The sequence below is a fragment of the Solanum tuberosum genome, unplaced genomic scaffold, assembly GCF_000226075.1.
Source record: "Solanum tuberosum cultivar DM 1-3 516 R44 unplaced genomic scaffold, SolTub_3.0 scf00171, whole genome shotgun sequence".
In the NCBI taxonomy this organism is placed as follows: Eukaryota; Viridiplantae; Streptophyta; class Magnoliopsida; order Solanales; family Solanaceae; genus Solanum; species Solanum tuberosum.
Window position 1 is genome coordinate 1199685 of NW_006239097.1, and position 18858 is coordinate 1218542.

General features: G+C 36.7%; 1 protein-coding gene and 1 pseudogene across 1 annotated transcript; one reads left to right on the forward strand and one right to left on the reverse strand.

The window, feature by feature from the left end:
- Window positions 1-1473: 1473 nt before the first annotated feature.
- On the forward strand, window positions 1474-5871 carry LOC107061839 (uncharacterized). The gene is made up of 4 exons (XM_015311737.1): window positions 1474-1712; window positions 1842-1875; window positions 5207-5386; window positions 5608-5871. Exons 1-4 carry the CDS (start codon window positions 1474-1476, stop codon window positions 5869-5871), a joined length of 717 nt encoding a protein of 238 aa, XP_015167223.1.
- A 116-nt stretch (window positions 5872-5987) lies between these two features.
- On the reverse strand, window positions 5988-13721 carry LOC102605102 (uncharacterized; annotated as a pseudogene).
- Window positions 13722-18858: the final 5137 nt, after the last annotated feature.

Here is an 18858-nt window from a genome sequence, read left to right on the forward strand (position 1 = left end):
GCTCTTCAAGTTGACTTATAAGTATTTTTTCTTCCTCACACATATTATTACTAAATTGTTGGTTGTCATATGATTTAATCTTTTCACTCAACTCAAAATTTACTTTCTCGAGATCCCAATAATAGGTATCTTCATCAATCATGCACTTAAATATTGATTTATAGCACAGTATCAATAAATCTTCTATGTCCCCACACAACTTATTTTGTTGAGAAAAAAATTAGCCTATAAGAATCCAAAATGTCAGAAGTACAAAAATTGCAAAAACACTTAACACTACATACTTTTTCAGATGACATCTCAAGAAGAGTAAAACATATAATAAAGAAAAGTAAATTAAAACAAATAAAAAAATAAAAGGACTACAAGTCAAAATAAATACTAAAGACAATTTCTAAGCAATATTCCCCGGCAGCGGCTATCTTTTATTAATCACGAATACAAATAAATAATAAAGGAGAAGAAAGAATAAACCACAATTCTCCGGCCTCCACGGCGGCTCTTCCAAAGTTCCTAAGCTAGAAGAAAATTTATATTGTGTCTTGTATCTTGGTTCTTCATTTCCCTAAAGAATAATTTTTCATGCCCTATTTATAGACATAGAAACTCTAAATAAATAATTAAGTACAAGACAAATTAGAAAAACAAAACCCAATTAAATTGGGTTTCCAATTGCTCGCTGGATTTCTTCAAATTGTTGGCGGCAAAGGGGCGGTTAGCTATAGACACGTGGCAGCAGCGAGCCAAATTCAATTTGAATTGGCAATTCGTTCACATTGGCCTCATATGTATAAATATATTATTTTAATAAATTTAATCCATTAAGTTGTTTGTTGGATTTCCTTCTTCAACTTTCCATCTTTAATTCGTTTTAGCTCCAAACTTCATCATTTTTCACCAATTTAATCCTACACATAAAATACACAATTTAGTACAATCCATAAAATTCATGCTCAGAAAGGACAAATATAAATAATAAATGTGAGGAAATAATGATTAAAAATATGTATTTTTAGCCTCACATCATTAATTTACTTTTAGTTTTTATAGCGACATAATTATAAATCCATAGCTAATCCATCGTTATATAGCGACGAAAATATGTTTGTTGCTAAAATTCATCACTAAACGCTGATTTTTTTGTAGTGATATTTTTATATAAAAATGTGGATAAATTCTGCAGGCTCTTCTATACCCATATATCTGTCATTAGACGTGTAACAAATTAACTGAATAGCTCCAAGGTTTGACAAGTTCTGAATATCCCATATTTTGCACATTTTATCCTAGTTCAAATTGCAAACGTTAGGCCATCAGGATGCCACCTTGATGCAAATGAGTAGTCCACAAGTCCACACAAAGGATAAAAAAATACTTCCATTCCTACAGTCAACCAAAAAACCTATCACGATCAACAAGCAAAAAACAAGCACCATAAATCTTCTCCCCAAGATCAATTAGTTGGAGTGTAATATGTCGTATCAACAAAGATATGAAGTTTATTACATAGAAGATGACTATGAAATGGAAGAACTAGATTATTTTGTTGATGAGTTCCAAGGCGTAGACTTGGGTGGCTTTGATTCGGTTGAAGATGAGTTGCACGGCATAGACTTGGATGACTTTGATTTGGATGTAGATGAGCTCTTAGACGTAGGCTTAGGTGGATTTGATTCAGATGTAGATGAGTACGATTACATGAATAAAAGAATGTAAGATATTTTGGCTACAGAGGTAAGGAAGCGCAAAGATATTAAAGGGATCCCCTAGAAAGGGAGACAACTAAGCAAAGAAGACTACAACGCTATCAGAACTATGAAAATATTCCTCACTCTGGTTAGACATCAGAAAAGGAGTGCAAAACCACGAAGAAAGGTAATTTAAACTATCATTTCATATGGAAAGGAAGATTCATAACATCAACGTCCTCTCATCCCCCGCTGAGGAATTTGGTTTGGATACCTTTTAACCATGATGAGTGCATGATGTCTAATTTTTTCAGTCATCTGTTGCACTAACGTCCTCTCAACCCCAGTTGTGGAAGTTGGTTTGGGCACCTTCGAAGCATGATGTGTACCTGATGTCTCATTTCTTTGAAATTCATTGTTCAATTGATTTGGTGAAAACTGAAATTCTCAATTTATCAAGGCATGTAGCGCCACTCTTGAAAAATCTTTAAATCCTTTTAGAGGGATTTAGGGAGATCCTAGAAAGCACTCTTGCCGTAAAAGATAAGTTGCTTTTTACTAGCGGATTGCAAGGAGAACTTATTGTCAAGTATTTAGATAAGCTTGGAGTTTTCTTTTGTTCTCGTTGACCTAAGTCGAGGATGTCATTACCACTGCTATTGAGATTAAAAAAAACTGCCGGAGGTGCACTTCATTTTATAGCTTCAAATAATGATTCTAGAGTTAGAGATTTTGATTTCGAGAAATTTTAAATATCTAACCATTTCCATTTTCCCGAGCCAGTGAATCATAGATCACTCAGTCCTGATGACAATCTCTAACTCCAGGATGGCATCACTGGCCAGGGAAATTGGAAATGATTAGATAGTTGAGATTTCTCCAAATCGAAAACTCTAACTCTAGAATCATTATTTGATGTTATAAAACAGAGTGCACCACTGATAGTGTTGTTAATGTTAATAGCAATGGCAATGGTATAATTGTTATACGTTGGTCAAGAACAGAAGCAAACTCCAAGATTATCTAAATACTTGACGATTAGTTCTCCTTGCAATCTACCAGCAACAAGCAACTTATCTTTCACAACAAGAATAATTACTCGTGTCTCTGTAAATCACTCTTAAAGGCTTCCAAGTTGTTTATCGAGTGGCTCTACATGCCTTGATAAATGCACAATTATTGTTTTTGTGCAGGTCCATGATGACTAGTGAATGATATAAAAATGAGACATCAGAAGATGCCTCGACAAAATTCCTCAGTTGGGGGTGAGGAAATGTTGATAAAGAGGATCTTGTATTCCATATGAAATCATTGTACAAATAGTCACCCTATCCTAGAAAGTTGCCGGAAATTGACGCACATTGCTCTGTCTAGCTGTGTTTTCTTCCCCTGAATATGGGGTTCATACATATATTGATGGCTCTACTTTTATTAATATAACCATTGGCCAACTTGGTGGCATATATTGGTTATAGTCGCCTGCCAGCAACGATAGCTATTTGATTCTCTATCCGGATCGTAGAAGCTCCATTACAATTTGAGAATTATTATTGAATTGCGTATCTACATTATTACATTGAGATCATATCTATAGATACTACATTAGACTCCTTTCTCGACTAGGAAAGTACAGCACTATTCTTTTCCAAGTAGGATTATATATTTTTATTTTTATTTTATGACTGTTATGATCGGATCATCTTTCATGCACCCCGACAAAATTTACAAGAGACCTACCACCTCCCTAGCAACAAGTATCAGGTAACTCTGTTCACTAAGGCTAGTACAGATGGAATGAATCAGCTACTGTTTTTATCTCTGCTGTGGTTTGACCTTAAGACGTAGGAATCTCAACCACTTCATTGACCACTCGGCCACACCCTAGGGTACCAAATAGGATTTTATATACTAATCCTTTTCCAAGTAGGTGGCCTGTGTTATAAAGGAGACCACACTCAGTTTTGTCATCCATTCTACCCTCAAAGTGCTTATATTATTTCATCAAGATATGAATAGTTGTGTCATCACCCAAACTCAAGGAGGCTACTAAATATGTGATTCCACACGCCAATGATAAGGGACTCTCTATCAGGACTAAAAGACACTCGTGATATCTCACCAGAGAAATCATTTTCTTATTCCACCTCCTATCCACATTTAACAAAAAATAATGTAAAAAAATTCTATAAGCTCAGCCATACCCATAAATATTTCATCACATGTCTAGCAGATTGACCGAAAGCTCCAAAGTTACCCTTCAAAGTAGAGACTAACTTAGACAAGTTTTGAATATCCCATAATTTGCATGTTTTATTATGGTCCTCATTTGCAGACGTTAGGCCATCAGGATGTCACGATAATGCAAATGAGTAGTCCATATGTCTACATAAAGGAGAAACAACCTTTCTATTCCTGGAGTTAATGAAAAACCTATCGCGATCAATGGCGGATCCAGGAATTAAGCTCAAGGGGTTCGAAATTTAAAGAAGAAGCTCATGTGGTAATGTAAGTGCGCGGTGAGCGTAGTAACCCCGACATGCTTTTTGTACAAGGTATCTCATTGGTTGATAAAAGTTAACACTTCTTAAAATTTCTTGTACTTTTTATACTTTTATTTTGTAATGTTTTACTTTATTTTGCATTTTAAATTTTTTTGAATTAGTATCCATTCAAACACATATTACTAGGAAAATTCTCAAGATTCTCTAAAAGTGTGTAAGTATAGATTTACTAATATTATAATGCATATTCAGAAGATAAATAAATGGCATCGTCAATTTTTTAGTTCATGTAGTTTAATTTACTAGGTTAGTCATCACTTGTTGAAAAAAATGACGAATAAATCAAATAAGTTTTGTTTTCATCTCTCTAAAATAGAATTGGAAAAATAGAAAAGAAATTCCATGAATTCTATTAAATATATATTATTAAAAGGATATTGACGATTTTTAGTTTCTTCATTCAATTACATCTAATTTATCTTTATATATATAATTCATCATTTTTAAAGAGTTATACATAAAATTATATTGAAATAAAATGACTAATAGATATAAGAAGAATTAAAAAAAATGTGTCTAATAAATTTAAACAAAAACAAATTAGAAAAAAATGACATAAAAGAAATAATGAAAAAGAGAAGCTGATCCAAACCCAAAAATTGTCCCCAATTCCATGAATTAAAAAGGGTAAAAAAATAAGAGAAGAGGAATTGATGCGCATGGGATTCGAACTCACGACGTAAAGCCACTGTTGAACCCCTTATCCATTGAGCTAAAGCTTCTCACTTATTATCAGAGGGTTCATTTTAATATATGTACACATAAAATCAGAATTTGGCCCTATATATATAACGTAATTTTTCAACCAAGGGGGTTCACCCGAACCCCCCCTAGACACTAAATTTCCATCTCAAGATCATTTAGTTGGAGTGTAACATGTCCCATCAACAAGGAGATGAAGCCGATTACGTAGCAAATTAATATGAAATGAAAGAACTAGATGTATTAATTGATTAGTTCCAACGCGTAGACTTGGGTGGCTTTGATTCGGATGTAGATGAGTTGCAAGGCATAGACTTGGATGACTTTGATTTGGATATAGATGAGTTTCTATGCATAGACTTAGGTGACTTTGATTCAGATGTACATGAGTATGACTACATGAATAAAAGAATGCAAGATATTTCGGTTGTTGAGGTAAGGAATGACAAAGGTATTCAAGGGATCCCTAAGGAAAGGGTTACCATAACTAGGGAGACAACTAGGCAAAGAAGACTACAACGCTATCAAAACTATGAAAATATTCCTTAATCTGGTGAGATATCAGAAAAGGAGTGCAAAACCATAAACAAAGATGATTTATACTATGATTTTATATCGAATGCAAGATCTATTACATCAACGTTTTCTTACCCTAGCTAAGAAATTTGGTTTGGGCTCCTTCTAAGTATGATGTATACCTGATGTCTCATTTTTCTATCATTGATTGGTCATCATTGACATGTGCTAAAACTGAAATTCTCAATTTATCATGGGATGTAGCGCCACTAGAGAATCATCCTGAAAGCTTTTTAGAGGAATTGAAGGAGACATTAGCAAGAACTCTTGTTGTGAAAGATAAGATTTTTGTTACTAATGGATTGCATGGAGAACTTATCGTCAAGTATTTAGATAAGACTTGAGTTTTCTTTTATTCATGCCAACCTATGTCGATGATGTCATTACCACTTCTATTGAGATTAACAGCACTGTCAGTGGTGCACTTCATTTAATAGCTTCAAATTATTGATGGCAATCTTTAACTCCAGGATGACATCACTGGCTAGGGGAATTGGAAATAATTAGACTATTGAAAATTTTCTCCAAATCAAAAATCTCTAACTCTAGAATTATTATTTGAAGCTATAAAATGAAGTGCACCACTAATAGTATTAGTAATCTTAATAGCAGTGACAGTGGCATCATCGTCATATATCAACCGAGAACAAAAGCAGACTCTAGGATTATCTATGTTCTTGACGATTAGTTCTCTTTGCAATCCTCTAGAAACTTACTTTTCACAGTTAGAGTGCTTACTAGGGTCTCCGTAAATCCCTCTAAAAGGCTTTCAAGATGTTTCTCGAGTGACGCTACATGACCTGATAAATTGAAAATTTTAGTTTTTGCACTGGTCAATGATGACCAGTGAATGATAGAAAAATGTGACATTAGGTACACATCATGCTTAGAAGATTCTCATACCAAAATTCCTCAGTTGGGGGAGAGATAATGTTGATGTAATGTATCTTGCATTCCATCTAAAATCATAGTATAAACTGTCTTTCTTTGTGGTTTCTCTCTTTTTCTGATGTCTCACCAGATTGAGGAATATTTTCATAGTTCTGATAGCGTTGTAGTCTTATTTTCCTACTCGTCTCCCTGGTTATGGTAACCCTTTCTTATGGGATCCCTTGAATATCCTTTACCTTCCTCACCTCGACAGCTAAAATATCTTATGTAAAGATATGACACCTGGGCCTAACTCAACCCCAAAACCTAATTCATGAAGGTAGGTTTGTCCAAGTCCACATAAGGAGACAAATTTTCCATCCCTCTACCAATGTGAGACTTCTTAACATCTTGGATTCTTTTGTTCATGTATTCATACTCATCTACATCCTAACCAAAGCTATCTAAGTCTACGGACGCTTTGGAAATCATCTACATCCAAATTAAAGTCATTCAAAGTTTATGCCTTGCAACTCATCTACATCTTAATCAAACCCACCCAAGTCTACGCCCTAGAACCCATCAATAAAATCATCTAGTTCTTCCATTTCGTATTCATCTAATACATAATCAACATCATCTACTTGTTGATGGGACATGTTACACTCCAACTAATTATCTTGGGGCAAAAATTTAGGGTGCCTATTTTTCTCTTGTTGACCACTGTTGGTTTTTTGGTTGACTCCAAAAATGGAGAAGTTGTTTATCCTTTGTGTGGACATGTGGACTACTCATTTGAATCATCTTGGCATTCTGATGGCCAAACGTTTGCAAGTGGGAATAAATATAAATGTGTAGAATATGGAATATTTGAAAACTTATCCAAGTCAGTCACTACTTTGAAGGGTAACCTTGGAGGTATTTGGCCAATCTGCTACATGTCTGATTACAGATTTATGTGCAAGGTAGAGCTAGTAGAATTTTCTAATCTTTTTTAATGTAAAATGTGGAAATCATAGTAAAAACAAGCACCCTACCCTAGAAAGTCTTCAGAAATTGACGCACGGTGATCTGTTTGGTTGAGTTTGCTTCCCCTGAATATGGGGTTCATGCATATATCATTGGCTCTAGTTTTTTTAACATAACCATTGGACAGATGGGCAGCATATATTGGTCATAGTCGTGTGCTAGCAGCAGAAGCTTTTTGATTCTCTACCAGGATCGTAGAATCTCTAATATAATTTGAGAAATATTGGAGAAAATATTATTGAATTATGTTTCTACATAATTACATTAAGACCCTATTTATAGATATTACATCAGATTTCTTTTTCGACTAGGACATTACAGTACAATCATTTTTCAAGTAGGATTCTATCTTTTTTTTATTTTTTTTATGATCTGGTGTTCGGAGTAGCTTTCGTACACCTCGACTAAATCCACGGATTAACTACCACCTACTCTTTCCACCAAGGCTGGGGCCTAAGGTTCTCAACCACTTCATTGACCACTAGGTCACACCCTTTTGTTCCAAGTAAGTGGCCTATGCTATAAAGGATACCACACTATGTTTTATCGTTCAAATGACTAGAGATCTTCTAGCTTTCAAATAGCATGATAAAACAAATATTAACCTATATATAATCATCTTCTACCTTCAGTGTGCTCGTATTATTGCATCAAGGTATGAATAGTTGTATGGTCACCCAAACTCAAGGAGGCTACTAAATGTGTGATTCCACATGCCAATGACAAGGGACTTTGTATTAGAACTAAAAGACACTCCTCATATCTCACCGCAATAATCAATTTCTTTCTCCACCTCAAATCCACATATTACTTTAAAAATGCAGATAAATTATACAAGCTATGCCATGCCCATAAATCTGACATCAGATGTGTAGCAGATTTATCGAATAGCTCCAAGGTTCCTCTTGAAAGTAGTGATTGACTTGGACAGGTTCTGAATATCCCATATACGGCATGTTTTATCCTAGTTCCAAGTTTCAAATGTTAGGACATCAGGATGTTGGCTGATGCAAATGAGTAGTTCACATGTGCACACAAAGGAGAAATAGCCTTTCCATTCCTGGAGTCAACCAAAAAACCTATCACGATGAAAAGGAAAAAAGCAAAGACCCTAAATTTTCGCCCCAAGATCATTAGTTGGAGTGTAACATATCCCATCAACTAGGATATGATGTTGAATACGTAGTAGCTGAATATGAAATGGAAGAGCTAGATGATTTGATTGATGAGTTCCAAGGCATAAACTTGGGTGGTTGTGATTCAGATGAAGATGAGTTGCAAGATAGACTTGGATGACTTTGATTTTGATGTATATGAGTTCCTAAGCATAGGCTTAGGTGGTTTTTAATTTGGATGTAGAAGAGTTTGAGTACATGAATAAAAGAATGCAAGATATTCCGGCCGCTGAGGTAAGGAAGGGCAAAGATATTGGAGGGATCCCGTGGGAAAGGGTTACCATAGCCAGGGAGACAACCAGGCAAAGAAGACTACAACGCTATCAGAACTATGAAAATTTGCCTCAATCTGGTGAGACATCATAAAAGGAGTTCAAAACCACAAAGAAAGACAGATTATACTATGATTTCAGATGGAATGCAAGATCCATTACATCAACGTTCTCTCACTCCCACTAAGGAATTTAGTCTGGGCACCTTCTAATCATTATGTGTACCTGATGTCTCATTTTTCTCTCATTCATTGGTCATCATTGTCCTACGTAAAAAATTAAAACTCTCAATTTATCTGGGATGTAGCACCACTCGAGAAACATCTCAAAAACCTTTTGGATGGATTTACAAAGACCTGAAAATGTATTTCTGTTGTGAAAGATAAGTTGCTTGTTGGTGGTGGGTTATAAAGAGAACTTATCTTCAAGTAGTTAGGTAAGCCTGGAGTTTGCTTTTCTTCTCGCTGACGTATGATGATGATACAATTACCACTGTTATTGAAATTAATAACACCGCCAGTGGTGCACTTCATTTTATAGTTTAAAATAATGATTCTTGAGTTAGAGATTTTGATTTGAAGAAATTTCAAATGTGGAACCGTTTCCAGTTTCCCTAGCAAGTGATGACCTCCTGGAGTTAGAGATTGCCATCAGGGTTGAGTGATGTATGATTCACTGGCTGGGAAAAATGGAAATGGTTAGACAGTTTAAATTGATCCAAATCGAAATCATTAACTCCCGAATCATTATTTGAAGCTATAAAATAAAGTGTTGCACTAGCACTGTTGTTAATCTGAATAGCAGTGGTAATGACATCATCGAGAAATGCTGGCGAGAACAAAAGCAAACTCTAGGCTTATCTAAATACTTGATGATATGTTCTCATTGCAATCCACCAGTAATAAGTAACTTATATTTCACAGCAAGAGTTCTTACTCGAGTCTCCAGAAATCCCACTTAAAGATTTTATGAATGATTCTCGAGTCGCGCTACATGCCCTGATAAATTGAGAATTTCAATTTTCACGTAGGTCAATGAAGATTAATGAATAATGAATGATAGAAAAACAAGACATCAGGTATGCATCACACTTAGAAGGTGCCTAGACCAAATTCCTCAGCGGGGGCTGAGAGAACATTGATTTAATGAATCTAGCACTCTATCTGAAATCATTGTATAAATTGTCTTTCTTTGTGGTTTTGCACGCCTTTTTTGACGTCTCACCATATTTAGTAATTGTTTTCACAGTTATGAAAGCATTGTAGTCTTCTTTGCCTAGTTGTATGTAACGACTCGGAAAATGATAGGTTGAACTAGAGCCTAATCGTGAGGGTAAACGTCAAGGTACGTGTTAGACTCCGTAGTTGAAGGACCCTTTTTAGGTTTGGTATGGGATTGCAAGGGCATGTGCCAAGGCAAGGGGGGCAAAGCCTAGCCAAAAGCCAAGGCTACCCAACCCTTGACCAAGCACTGCCAGGGTTCACGACCAGTTGCATTGACCACGGTCCGTGAAGGGGTCCGTGAAGACCCCTTTGGCCTTGTGGGAGATGAGTTAAGTTGAAGAGGCTAATGCCTCAAAGACAACAGGCACCACCACGAGCCGTGGTACCCTAGACAGTTTGTATAAGTGGTCGTGAAGATCACTTGGTTGCATAGGAAGCAAGGCAACTTGGCCAAGCTACTGCCTCTATGACCACGACCATCACCACAACTCATGGTCTTGACCACGGATCGTGGGAGGTCTCGTGGTCTTCCCTTAGGCCCTTGAGGGTTTGGAAAGGTGGAGAGTCACACTGGTCAAGGGACCACGGGCACCACCACGAGCCGTGGTGCCCCTCACGACCCGTCAAAATGGGTGTGGTCCCTGACGGGTCTGCCTTAGTTAGGGGTTTTTTTGTAATTTCATTTTAATTAATTAATGTGTGGGGTTGTTTTTAATTGTTTTATATCACTATTATATATAGTTTTAAGTCTTAAAACAAGTCATTTACTCCTTATTTCTCCAAAATCCAAATCAAAACAAAAGAGTTCCTCCTTTAAAAAATTCTCTCTCTAGAAGTTGCCAAAGAAGAAGAAGAAAAAGGGGAGCTAGGGTTTGTGGATTCAAGGTGTTCTTCCTCAAATTTCTTGGGGCTTTACAAGCAAGGTATGGTTATCCTTCATCTAGGGGTAGCTTTCACCCCTAGAGTCCATTCAAAGTTAGTTTTCAAAGTTTTCAAGTTTCCCAAACACCTAGGGTTTTACTCTAACTCATGGGTTCCTTCTTCAAACGTTATCAAATAGTTATTAATGATAAATTCTGAATGTATTAGTTTTTAATTGATGATTTATGATGAAAATACTCTATGAACCCATGAATTCTCTCAAATTCCTAAATTGTGCCTTTATGATGTGGGTTTGTTGATTATGAAAGCATGTGAATAGAATTTGTCTAAATTACTTTAGGTTATTGAATTGTATCATTATCCATGCCATAATTTTAGTAAATTGTTGGTGTGTTGGTGATTTGAGATTCATGGCCTTGAAGGGCATAATATGAGGAATTGAGTATTATCATGATGTCTTGTATATGAATGTGAATCTATTGAAGGTAATATGATCTTGTCTTGAATGTAATTGTGTTATTAAATAAAGGCTATTTCTCAATTTAACACTCATGAATGATGATGATAGAATGTGAAGCTATATCTTGAATTGGTAGGCTTATGCATCTTTTTTTGTATAAATGAAAGTAATGTGGATTGATGGGTCTTGAATTGGTAGGCTTAAGGCATCCTTTTCTTGTATTGATAAAAGTGACCTTGAATGTAATATCACCCTTTCATGATGAGGCTAGAAACTAATGTGATGATAAACCTTCATTCGGTAGACCTAGTGTTGGTAACCCTTTCATGTGTGAAATGATGAACCTTGTATCGGTAGACCCAATGTTGATGGCACCCTTCTTGGAAAGTCAATGAGTTATCCTTAATGTACCTTGAATCGGTAGACCTAATGGTGGTGGCCCTTTCTTGTGTAATGTACTTGGGTCGGTAGGCCTAATGTTGGTAGTCCTCTCAAGTACAATAATGTTAATGAAAATGAAATACTCTATGGGAATGGAGGCTAAGCACCGAGTGGCCCATTGTTGGTGGCCCTTCTTGGGGATTCAATGAGTTATCCATGTAATGTACCATGAATCGATAGGCTTATGGTATTCCATTCATGTGTAATATACCTTGGGTCGGTAGGCCTAATGTTGGTAGTCCTCTCAAGTACAATAATGTTAATGAAAATGAAATACTCTATGGGAATGGAGGCTAAGCACCCAGTAGATATGGTAAGATTGAAACTCTCCCAATGTTAGGCTACGGTTCCAATGAACATTTTCATATCCCATAACTATGTGCCCACATAGGATATTAGCTAGTGGTTTCGACCTACACTAAAATGTTACCAGTCCTATATTAGGCAAGTAGACCACCTCTTTATGGTGTGGGGCTATATGACACTAGATTCCATGGTTTGCTCTCATGGTCTATGTCGGTTAATGCCTATTCCGATCATGTGAGATGTGCATTATGGTTTCTTGAGAAGTTCTATGAAGTGTGGGTGGTACTATAGGATGCCATACATGCATTGCATGAGTAGGCTTTGAGAGGGTCATAGTGATTCTCTAATGTCTTAATCACTAATGAATGAAAGTGCTCTTAATGGAGCTAATGAAGAATGTTCACTTAAATGTCTAATGTGTTGATGCATGCTATATTTGGGTTGTATTATGAGTTATTTTCCCTTGTAATGACTTATGAAATGTATGTGTTCCTTATGCATGAGTATTGATTGAAGACAAGTCTGAAATGGTAAGTTCATCTAAGGTGGCCTCAACGTGGCACTTAGTAGGGATAGTAGTATGGGATGATATCATTACACTGCACAAGTGTAGCTTAGGGCTACTTAAGGTGAATGTTCAAATGTGATGATTATGACTTGTATGATGATTATACTTGTATTTTATGTCTCTTATGCTAATGTACATGATATTTCTAAAAAGTGGCATAATGCATGGTTTCCGACCAAGATGTCCCTTTAAAAGGTTGTTTTTGCATGGTCATCATACTTAGTACATTTTTTTGTGCTAACCCATATTTCTCTTATTTTACTACAAGTGTAGGTTCCGGCAAGTGAGTTGCTATCCCTTTAGTTCAAGTGCTTGGATTGAGTTCTTGCAAGGCGATTGGTATGTCCTCATACATTCGAGGACACATAATTTAGATGTTTCTTTCTTTCATGCAATAGACAATTGTTAGACTTTCAATTTTAAAGGGTCGTGTCCCTACCTTTGTTTCAAGATACTGTTTTAGATGGCCATGTGAGATAATAGACTTTCGTTGTTTCAAATGTTTTAAATGAGTATTTTTTTTATTGTATGGATTTAAAGAATTTTTTTAAATTCCGCACTATTTTTATGTATCGAATGTTATGAATGCTAAAAGGGTTGTACGTGACCCCTTCGGGGTCAAGTATGCCGTGTAACTTCTAGGGTATAGGCTCGGGTCGTTACATTGTCTACCTGGTTATGGTTGCCCCTTCCCAGGGGATCCCTTCAATATCATTGCCCTTCCTTACCTCAGCATCCGAAATATCTTGCATTTTTTTATTCATGTACTCAAACTCATCTACATCAGAATCAAAGCTACCTAAGTCTACACCTAGGAACTCATCTACATCCAAATCAAAGTCATCCAAGTCTATGCCTTGCAACTCATCTACATAGGAATCAAAGACACCCAAGTCTACACCTTGGAACTCATCTAGTTCTTTCAATTCATATTCATTTGCAACATAATCTCCTTGTTTATGGGACATGTTACACTCCTATAATTGATCTAGGGGTGAAACCCTTCCCTAGAAAGTCTCCAGAAATTGACGCATGGTGATCTCTCTGTCTGAGTTTTCTTCCCCTAAATATGGGGTTCATGCATATATCATTGGCCCTTGTTTTGTTATTAACATAACCACTAGTCAGATCGGTACCATATATTGCTCATAGACGCCTGCAATAGTGGAAACTCTTTGAATCTCTACCAGTATCGTAGAAGCTTCGATACCATATGAGAGAAAATAGAGAAAAATATTATTGAATTGTGTATCTACAATATTAGATTGAGACTCTATTATAGATATTACATTAGACTCTTTTTCCGACTAGGACACTACATTACAATCCTTTTTTCAAGTAGTATTTTGTATTTATTTTTTTATGTCAGCGGCGTCAGACCAACTTTCATGCGCCTCGACTCATTCCATGGGATACCTAGCACCTCCCACCAATAATAGGTATCAGGAAACTCTGTCCACCAATGCTAGGACAGATGGGAAGAATCACCTAGTATTTTTTGTCTGCGCTAAGTTGTGTTGTCCAGCGGAGCCTAGAAGAAAGTGACTCGCACAGATAGCCAACTACTTTTAAATAAAAAAGAATAGTCAAACCAATCCAGTTGGCTGGTCAATCTCAGAGATTTTATCAACCGGCAAATTAGGGACGGACGACCACGAGTGGCCGATGATGTAAAAGATATGCCAGAAGCTAGCCAACTCCACTTTCTAACGAGGTTAGGCGTGGACTAGAAAATGAAAACTACTAAACATGGGTCTCATCGAATGGAAGTTCGGAGATGGAGATCCGATTTGGCACAAAATCATTAAGGTTTGGGGGGCGTTGGTCAAAGTAAAGGGAAGATCCTGCTTCTGGGATGGAGTTGTATGACGCGAGAGTTTCACGTATTGATCTTTTGGGAAGAGTGTGATACCACCACCTATCAGACCCAACGAGCGGTCCATGGAGCTGCATTCCTACTCACCTAGTCTATGCACATCGCTCTCTCCAGGAGGTTGGCCATCTATCCTAGATCTTCCCATTTTAGAGCAGATCCCGAACTCGATCTGGACTGTTGCAAATAAGATATATCATCACGTCTTTGATGGGATTCTATATCATTTCCCTATTTGGTATTGTTCCATCTGAGCTCCTACTCCTGGACCACTATATGAATCAACCTGATAAGGACCCTGAATTGATGGAATTCATATGACAATGCCTACAAACCAGGGGACTTTCACTTGAGAGTACGATGTCATGGTGTGAAATTTCTAGGAAATTGTGACCACATTTCTCTGGAAATTGTGACCACATTTCCTCTCTCTTGACCAGACAACAATAGTTCTGGAGCTTTTTTCATCCAAGAAAGTGAAAATATTCAACTGAGAAGTTCTTGTTGCTAATATTTTCCCATCTGGCTTGACAGAAACCCACAAGAGTAACCAGTTAATGCAGAAACAAATTAAGCATAGAATGTTGCTTGCTACAAGGAGAAAACCACTACAGGAATGCTAACACTAGGTAGACACAAATGGAGTAATGACATGTATTCAGAACATTTGTGATCAAGTATGACATGAGAAGAATCTTGCTAACTCTTAGCAAAGGGGATCTGGTATCGTTGTTGGGAGTACCCATTTTGCATTACAAAAACTATAGACAGGCTAAAAGATACCAATAGTTCAGTAACTCGTCTAGATTGACTTAAATGCAAGATTCTCAAAATGTAACCATCATCAAAGATAATGAAAATGTAGGTATAAACCTAATGAAATAGATAAAGATGATATTGCTTTAGTGGAAGCTTTAAACTTGTGCAGTAAGTTCCCCGACATGGAATCAATTTTGCAAACCAGTCCATCAACACCAGCCGTAAACAAACGAACCATGTGAAGGGAATGGATCGCATTGACACCGCTGCTCACAAAGGTAAAATTTTAATCAAGGCTTAACCAATCGATGACCACCTAAAGTTGGCACAAATTTTCACTTAAACACCTTAATTAGGCTTTGTGCATTCTAGACACCTCATGTCATGCCCCGTTGTGTAAGTTTGACACTTTTTGCTGATATGACATAATGAGTGAGATACACTTACTACCAGCGCGTGAAAAGCTTATTAAATTCATTTTTATTTCATTTTTTTCATCTTCTTCACCATTTTTTAACCACCATCTCCCAAAACTTAAACTACTTCCACGGAGAAGTAGATTTGATGGTGCTAATTAGTTAAAACAAAAACAACCAACATTATAGTAGATCAGGCTATAATTAATTTGATTTATGAAAAAACATAGAACCAATGGAGAAAAACAATTAAGAAAGATTGAACAAGAAAGTCTTGCGTCTTAAGTGAAGAACTAACATATACTTGAAAGAAAAAATTTCACTGAGAAAACGATTTGGGCGGCGGAGGGTGGGGGTCAGGTGGTGGGGGGAAGACGATTTGGATGGGGGAGGGGTTTAGGGATTGGGTGGTGGGAAAGGGCTTGGGGATCGGATCTGGGGATGGGGTTACTGGAGAAGATAATTATTATAGGCTGCGTTTAAAAAACAATTGGGTTTAAAAACGACATGTGTCATTGAGTGATTGACCATTTTTTTCTATACAAATTTCATTATTTAAAAATTATTTTTGACATATATGCCAGGTGTCTTTATTTAATTTGTCACTTTGACATGTACTCGCGAGTGTGTTACACACACCTTACACATTTGGTTGATTGTCAAAAAAGTGTCAAAAAGACATAACGGGGTATGACATGAGGTGTCTAAAATGAACAAATCCTAGTTAAAGTGTCTAAGTGAAAAATTGTGCCAACTTTAGGTGGCCACCGATGGATTAGGCCTTTAATCAACGCGGGGAAGACATGCCATATCAGAATCTTAATATATGATAAGATTTACAAAAATATAGAAAAATTTACCTTTGAACTGTGAGAACGGTGAATGTAAAAAGACCAGAGAAAGCTTCAAGATGGATATAGTACAAGAGGTGTGATCTATAGGTCATTACTACTTCTGCTAATACGTTTTATCACTAAGAGTTCTTCTTCACTTTTACAACTTCAGGATTCCAAGAAACTAGAGTTGCAACAAAAAGCCATAAATTGAGGAAGTCACAACAAAAGCACTAAGCAACTAATGACAACATAAAAACAAGAGTGAAACATTGTAAAATTTTATTTTTATCATAAATAGCAGGGGTGGACAAATTCATCCAAAATCTCCCTTCTTCTAAGTAGGACGCATGTGCTAGACATCAAAACTTAGCTAGGCAGATGGGCCTTCACTAATATTTGAACTTGAGAAATCATGATTCTCCTCTAAATTCATTGAACACTAGGCCACACCTTGAGTGCATGTGCCTCTATATATGTACTTGTTGACTTGCGATCGAAAGTTGTTTTATGTTTTCTTCATAATATGTCATACACTTTGCATGCATTTACATGTTTTGGAACTCACGTTAGGTGCTTTATGGATTGTATATGCAAACACAAGTATGAAGACAAGTCAGAAGGACCTCACAGAGCCAAGCCCACACCGAGACCTAGAGGCTTACGGCACCAGTCCCAGTGCGAGTTTTGCACCCAGCAGGTGCATTCCCATGGCGAGCAAAAGAGGCTTGCGGTGCCAATGCTAGGGCGAACCCCATTGCTTCACACCGCAAGGTGCATCAAACGTGGACAATGGAATTTTCCTAGTTCGATTTGGTGGGCCCTTTTCTGTATTTTAAATACTATAAATAACCATACTTAGTCTGTCTCGATTACCATTGGTCGGTCTGCTATCCAGTACAAACCTTTGTCCAAGTAATCTTGAATTAGATTCTTGAAATGTACACAATTATTTGTAGAGTGAGTCCATTTCTCATGCCATTTTTAGGAGGAGACGACTATTGTGGAAGCACATAGCAAGAGCAAAGGAAAAATTCTCCTAGGGTTAACTGTTCTTCTCTTTACTTAGAATTATTTCTTGTTTGTAACATGAATTATAGCTTTTGTAATCAGATTGGAGAGGCTAAAAGCCCTCTTTCTAGGGTTATGGCCATAGTATGAACTTCGTCTTGTATTATATAGTTGTTATAGCGATTTTCTACCATATATTTTGTTCTCTTAATCTTATACTTACTATTTATGTTGATTTGTGATCAATAGGATAAATGAATAATCTCTAATGGAACTTGAGAGAAGAAAGTTGGAGATAGAACTAGATTAAGGGGAGTAGGACGCGTTCTGTGAAACGGATTTGCAGCTAGGATAGTTTGTCCTAATTGGCTCCCATATAGGAGATATAAATGCATTCAGATTAGTTATGTCCATCATCACTTAAAAATATAGGTGTAAGGCTAATCTGGGTAGACAGTTAAAGGCTCGAGAGACCATGACTATAATATCAACTTTGTGAGTCAGCAAAATGGTAGAAATTCGCATCGCAATTGTATATAAATATGAAGAGATTACACAAGCACCATAGCCCAATGTATTATCTTCTCTATGAACAACCTCTATGATATCAATCTTATTTACCTGTCTCATTTTAGTTATAATAAATAGTGTAGTATAGTATTGAAAAGTTTGAGATATTTTTGTTATTTTTGTTGTTACAGGTGTTAATAGATTGATCTTAGTTGTTGTGGGTAGATGACAAGTTTTATGCAAAACTCTGACAGGAGGCAAACCCCTCAAAAGTTGAAGGAAACCTATATCCATTCCAACTGAAACCCAAAAGGTTCCTTTATCAGAGGTTGAAGGAGCAAGCCTGGTTGCAAGTACAACGCAACCCACCACTTGCAGTAGTGGCAGCTCAACCACAAGCCCCAATCGCAATACGCGAAGTAGAAATCCCACTAGTAGAAAATGTAAACTATAATATTATAAAACCTAACATTACTGGAAGATGGGAGCTGAAGTAGAATACGGTGCAATTATTGCACACAAACGAGAAGTTCACATGCTTACCATATGAGGACCCATATGCTCATCTCTAGAATTTCCTATAGATCGCAAATACTTACATCTCTAGAATGTCTGATCGGAATGTGAGACTCACTTTGTTTCTGTCCTCTCTGTTAGGGGAAGCCGAGAGGTGACTTACAGTTGAACCTACCAACTCTATCAC

Coding starts and splice junctions, on each gene's coding strand:
- LOC107061839 (XM_015311737.1), top strand. CDS start 1,474: ATGTCGTATCAACAAAGATATGAAGTTTATTACATAGAAGATGACTAT. Junction 1,876..5,206: donor GTGCAAAACCACGAAGAAAG/GTAATTTAAACT, acceptor TTAATTGATTAG/TTCCAACGCGTAGACTTGGG. Junction 5,387..5,607: donor AAGATATTTCGGTTGTTGAG/GTAAGGAATGAC, acceptor TTCTTACCCTAG/CTAAGAAATTTGGTTTGGGC.